This window comes from Morone saxatilis, unplaced genomic scaffold, assembly GCF_004916995.1.
Source record: "Morone saxatilis isolate NCDOM2014 unplaced genomic scaffold, NCSU_SB_2.0 Contig1, whole genome shotgun sequence".
NCBI classification, from domain to species: domain Eukaryota; kingdom Metazoa; phylum Chordata; class Actinopteri; family Moronidae; genus Morone; species Morone saxatilis.
In genome coordinates, this window is record NW_023339651.1 from 11,219,108 (window position 1) to 11,225,570 (window position 6,463).

Consider the following 6,463-nt stretch of genomic DNA (forward strand, 5'->3'; position numbering starts at 1 on the left):
GCGTGTCGTCCCCTCTCTCTCTCCACCCACCTTTCCTGTCTCTCTACAGCTGTCTTTATAAAATAAAGCCAACAAAAGGCCAAAAAAATAATAACTTCTTATTAAACATATAGTAATAGCATTTGTGTTTATAACTCTAATCAGACAGGGGGGAGTTTGTCGTTTCTCAACAGTCCTCCTCCACAAAGTAAGACTAGAAATACTGGATATTTGTATGTAGTGCTGGGAGATTTACAGGATGAATGCAGACATACCAGTTCATAGCTGAAACAACTGTTGTAACTCTTCAGTAGACAGGAACATTGTTTTGCTGTGAAGCGCGCTACAGTGGCTGCTGTGTAGTGTGTATTGACAGGGACGCCATATTAACTACATCTTTATAACACAACAATTAATAACCCGCAACTAACTCTCTTTAAAACCATGGCACACAACAATTTGTGACAATGTATTTCTTACCCGTGCTATAGAACATTTGAGAAACTAACTATAATTACTTAAATCCGTTGAGTATTTTATGTCAGTTTATAGTGTTTATACAACTATTTTAAAATATTTGGTTTTGAAAGGGAAGCAATGTTACAGTTGTTGGCATATCTTATTTACATTCTCATTCCCTCATATATAATCAACGTCTTATGATAACATTAAAACACTGTTATATTCTATGTAATTCTGACAGAGTAAACCACTGTAAACTTATATAAGGGGTTTGTTATGGAAAAAACCTGTGTGCACCTGAACGTTTTAAAAAAATAGTGTGATACAAATTGTGCGTCACACCCCCGAGCACTATTTGAATATGACAAAAGAGAGCAGCTCTCTTGCCCACCCACCATTTCAGCTTGTCATTGGCCCCAGAAGAGAAGGTGGAGCTCTTAATGACCTCGCCCATCTCCTCACGACAGAAGCTGAAATTGTTGATGGTCCACATGTAAGAGAACTTCACCACTTTGATCTGGAAAAGGAGAGTCAGTCAGTGAGGCTTGCAGTACTTTAGATTCACTGGAGATTAAAAAGATATCGGTGGTTGATCAACAGGTCATCTTACCTGTGTGTAACACCAGCTCTCGGCCACAGGCCCGCTGGACATTTCCGCAGGGGGAGGGGGACTCGGGACTCTTGACATTGCCAGCGTGACAGAAGGTGTCGGGGGCAAGAGGGTGAGGAGGAGGAGGAACCCGTCACTTCCACTCGTCAGTGTTCAGCCCTGACGTCCATCTGCATCAGTACACGCCAGATGGAAGCAGTGTGCCCCCTAGACACAGACAATGTGAGTGTGATTAAATGATCAGACTAGAATTTAAATCCCATCTCCTTGGAAGTTCCTTGAAATTCCGGAAACAAAGAGGCAGGCAACTACAGAGAAAAACACTTCCAAAACAAAGCTCAGCTCATTGTGATGCAACACGCAGCGGCACTGTATCTTCCATTAATCCAGTTAAGATTCAATATCATTTAATACATGCGGCCACACTGCCTGCTATTGAGGTGTCGGGGCTAGATGAATTGTCCCTGACCCATTAGGGGACAGCAGGAGATCGATGACCCATGCCAGTTCTGAGATCAATAGCCGCTGCAATTGCAATTAGGTGTTTGAAAATGAACTGTAAATAAACAAGCTGCCTCCCACAGGTCTTTGGCGAGGGGGGGGTGTTCGAGCCACTGGCCAAGTCCAAGGTTCCCAAATTACCTTCAAGTCACACAGGAAGATCGTGCAGATTTGTGACGCACACTTTCCTCCTCTGAACACACACACGCACACAAACTTTAACAGCATGGTCATATCCTGTATGTCGGTTATTCAACCCTGGTGCCTGGCTCTCCACAAGAGCTTCAACTGGCCGCCAGTGACCATTAAAGCCAGAAAATATTTTTTCCATGATATAAAATTCTGACTTTTATCTCCTTCTCTTAGATATTGAGCTCTCTTCCATGACAATAACAGCAGATACCATAAAAGATAAGTATCACAGACGGGTAAAACAAAACACAGCTCTACACCTACAGTATTTTGGCTGTTTATGAACTGCTATAACAAACTGCTACAAGAGATGACAACAAAACAACAGAAAAACCACGAGGCACTTCAAACTACTGGAACTTTCATCATTTCTACGGATGATTGAAAGGAAGATTTCATTTTGTTTTTGGTTTACACTTCACAGCCGGGTTGGTGGGATGGTTGTCGCAGACTGGGCAGGGTTTAGACTTGGCATTGAAATAGACCGCACCACCACAAATGTGAAACCTATACTTTAAAAGGATAAGACCGCTTATATATTGTATATTTCTGGTACTGTCACAAAATCCCATGAAAAGACCAAGACAATGTATGCCTGAGTAGCCAGAGACTGATATAGCTCACTCCTCCGTGTCACACACCTCTATTGTCGTCCAAAAGTTACAGAAAACACACAGTGAGGCACACTGTTGCACTGGGTGATATATGGGTGAGTCATTGCCACATACGACGTCCCGCTGCTGTTAATATTCATTAGTGTCGCGGCGTATTAATCCGCCACTGAAAATAGTCCCTAACAAATACACTATTTATCCAGTATGTGTAAAGTTTTTTAAAAACTACAGTGGGCCGCTATTGTAAGAATTTATTTAGCCCTTTTTAAAAATGAATCTGTATTTGTGACCTGTTTTTACAGATTTACAGCTTCAGTACCAAAGCACTTGGGCCTGAGTACCAAAAGGAGTTTAGGGAGATCTGAAAGTATTTACAGATTAACTATCGAATTGTTAGTTTTGGCCTTTTCGTGGGATTTGGAATTACAAAACTGTTATTTTTAACCCACATTTTTTTGCTAAGATTGCACAAGAAGCATACAATACTTGTTGACGTTATATATAATCACCTAACAATAGAAAAAATACTAGTTTCAAATTATGCTCCATGTTTTTGTTGTGTCACAAATCCCACTCTTTATGGCAATATGTTTGCTATGCACTTTGCTTTCTTTTGCATGACACGGACTCAGGCAGGACATTTGCATAAAGGAAACACAAACAAACACGGAGGAGAGTGAAAGTGGAGAAAGAGTAAGACAAAATGAGGAGCTCCTAGGGCGGGACTAGAGGTGGAACTGCCATGGAGACACACTGCTACGCCTCTATCCTGTTTGAGGTCACTGTGGTAGCGACTTCGCAATCACAAGGCATACCATGCTTTACTGTTTACTTTACTCGAAATGGGATCATAGTTAAGAAAATGAACATCATGCTGTCTTGAAGAAGACTTGAAACTAACAATGGAGACCATAAACTCATCAGGAAACTGTTTATTGTAATAAATAAAGTGAGGCGGTGGTTTATTTTCCTCATAAGCTTACATACAGTCAGGCTTCTTTTTGCAACCAGTGAAGTTCCCCCCTGAAAATGAAATAAAATGGCCAAAAAAAATTGCAGGTTTAAGCCACTTCTGTATTGCCTTCACTTTAAAGACCCGGAAGCTATGGCCACTACTTCATCCACAGTCTCTGGCTGACACCCGCAACCGTAAACACAGTAAGCTACAGTGTTTAAGGGAGGCCTTCTAAATGACTGAGAAATGATGGAGCATGAAGACAGTACTTTTGGTTTGCTATAATAATTATATTCTTAACCCTATATTAGTAGCATGAACAGACTTCCTTTCCTGTAACTCATGAAAGCCATTCCAAGCCAGTGAAGGAGAAAATATGTCACACCCACAATGCAAACCGCTGAAAAATCCCCATGGCTTGAGGCACGCTGACAGGGTTTCAGTGGCAGTGAGGACAGAAGGACAGAACTGGTTTGCCTCACACTAGAAGACAAAAAAAACAAGTGTTAATGCTTCATGTGATAAAGGTGTACAGGTAGTGCATTGTCCTCCTTTCTATAGCATGTGTAGAGGATAAGGCTAAATTACCCAGCACTGGAAACCATCTTGATACAATGCCAGCTTCAGATGCCTTTTTTCATCTTGCAGCAAGGTCAGAGGCTGAACAACGCACTGGTTTTCAGTCCTCCTTCACACCAATAATAATAGTCACTTTCTGCCTTCATACTGTTCTGTAACCAATTTTTTGTCCTCTGTTCAATATGGTTTTTTTTTTTCTATTTCGCAGGTCTTTTGTATTTCTCCACTCATCTAACCCTTCAGTGGTCTTTATCTTTCTCTCACACCCCAGAGCCTTTAATGTCTTCATCCATAAATCCAATTTGGGTCAAAATACAGTGTAACAAATTGTGACGGCTGGGTGCTGCTCCTGACGATTGCTCTGTATGAAGGTGATACATTGACAGTGATGCTGCTTAGAGGCCTCCAGGCACACTTCACAACAGACTTAAACAGATTTTAGTGGCGTAATGTTATGAACTAATATTTTCTCGACACCCTTTGAAACTGCTGAACATTTTTTTTTAATGCTACAGCAAACTTACAGCCTCCAGAAATCCTTTAAATCTGAATTTATCCGATGCCAGTTTCCATGCCAGGTACACTACGTTCTTCTAACAATCCCACAATGCAAATTGCTGCATTTTATAGATGTGAAAATTACCAATGTGCAACAATGATAATACAAAATGAACAGGGAGGGAAGAATGATTGAACAAAGAAGACACTTGGACACGTTTTGACATGTCACAATACGAAAAGCACACGTGTAAATAAATGAATGATGGCTGAATTCCACTGAGCTGCTTCAGTTTCAGGTTCCTGGTATTGTTCATGCTGGCTCACTGTTACACTATAACAGCTTCCAGCGTCCTCAAATGTCATACAGGACCAGAAAAATATCCACATTTGAGAAGCTGGAATCAGAGAATTTGGACAGCGTTATCCTAAAAAATGACTCCAAACAATAATCGATTATGAAAATACTTAATAGTTGACAACGACTCAATTAATCAGCTAATTGCTGCAGCTATACACACACTGATGTGTGTGACTTTTGTCATGTAAACAAATGTAAACTGTACTTAGATAACGATGAGATGGCTTTAGGAAAATCTCAGAAAACAAAATATAAAGATATAAAGGACATTTCTGGAAAAACATTTTGGTTTCTCTACATTCTCCTCTTCTCCTTCATTGTACCACGACTTCAATCATTCCCTGTTAGTACAATTATGTTGGTTTTTTTGTTTTATTCTACATGGTCCCTTAAAACTTTAAAAAATTAAAAAACCTAACTCAAGTTCCTACCGTATAGTATTTGTATGTAGTATGGAACTGGCACGTAAATGACATCTTCTCCACAGTAACAGTGTAGTACAATGGCCCGGCCTTGTACAGCTCTCTCCCCATTAGAACAGCTTTTTGGATTGGACAGGATGTTCATTTCATGAGTACCCTGTTACAAACTGAGTGATGAGTCACAGTCAAAGTGGACAACAAGCTACAATAGGTGTTGGAGAAAAGAAACTGTTTTTAAGGGTCTAAATGAGTGTAGCTGTGTAGCTAATGAAGTATATCACAACATTGCCACTTTGAGTACGCATGTATTGATTCAAGTCCTGATATTTAGTCTAATGAGACCTTAATGAACTTAAATGAATGTGTGTCGTGTTACTGACGTTATCAACCACTCTAAGTCAGAGTCAGAAGCTTGGTTCAACCCAGCTCTAAAAGTGACTTTAAAAAATCCAATGAATGAAGAACCAACCAATCTTCTTGATTCTTTAACAGCGGCAACCGGTAAGATGGAGTGAGACGAAGGTAAAGGAAAAGGGTACAGGGAAAGAAAATGAAAAGTAAAGTGATAGAGAAGCCAAATGGAAAAACAGGTGGCGAATGAAAGATGGGCCACCGTCTGTGGAACCATTCAAAGAGATAAATTGCCACAAAAAGTGGTTAGATGGAGACAAAAGAAAATCAAACAGAGGTATGAGGGAGAAATCAAATACAGATTGTTGGACCGGTGGACTCTGATGAAGACGCTCAATGCACTGAAACTGTCCCAGCACCTTCGTAACAGTTTGTGCTCTACACTTTTCTTCTCAGCTACCTGCGGACTGAGAGGTGAGCTAAACAGAATTGAGGACAGGTGGTCATTTAATAGGTAAATATCAGCCATACTTCTTTAAGATTTTCATAAACATTAAACCCCATTTTGACACATTTTTTCTGCTTCTCTGCTATGGCAGAGTTCGCCATTCACACGCTGTATTCAGATTGCCTATCTATGGTGGATTCTCAGGAAAACTATGCACGTAATCCAGCGCAATCTTACTGGAACAATGTGGCAGAGCTGTATAAGTTACTGCTAACGCAAACTAAACATTTCGTACTGTTGCTGCTTCACATTTAATGTGTTTAACTGACAAAATATTATGGTGAAGAAGCCACAGGAAAGTCAATGTATCTGACTGCGATCCTTCATCAAAAATGTGTCTAAAAAAGCAATACCAGGTCTCAGGTGAACAGCTACAGCAACAGGCGACCCCAGGCGGAAAACCACCTTGCAACTTTGGGACTACCGTCCTG

General features: G+C 40.5%; 1 protein-coding gene across 2 annotated transcripts in view; it reads right to left on the reverse strand.

Annotated features, from left to right (window-relative positions):
• LOC118331504 (speckle-type POZ protein) overlaps positions 1–6,463 on the reverse strand; it is a 15,116-nt gene that overhangs the window by 6,219 nt on the left and 2,434 nt on the right. Inside the window, exons 1-3 of one of the 2 annotated variants that reach the window (XM_035666496.1) lie at positions 3,703–3,800; positions 1,052–1,258; positions 837–958 (exon numbers count right to left, since the gene is read on the reverse strand). In XM_035666496.1, the coding sequence (XP_035522389.1) occupies positions 837–958; positions 1,052–1,129 (200 nt within the window). In that variant the 5' untranslated portion in view covers positions 1,130–1,258; positions 3,703–3,800. Of the gene's footprint in view, positions 1–836; positions 959–1,051; positions 1,259–3,702; positions 3,801–6,463 lie in introns of those variants that run through there. The other variant, XM_035666489.1, reaches the window with a different exon arrangement.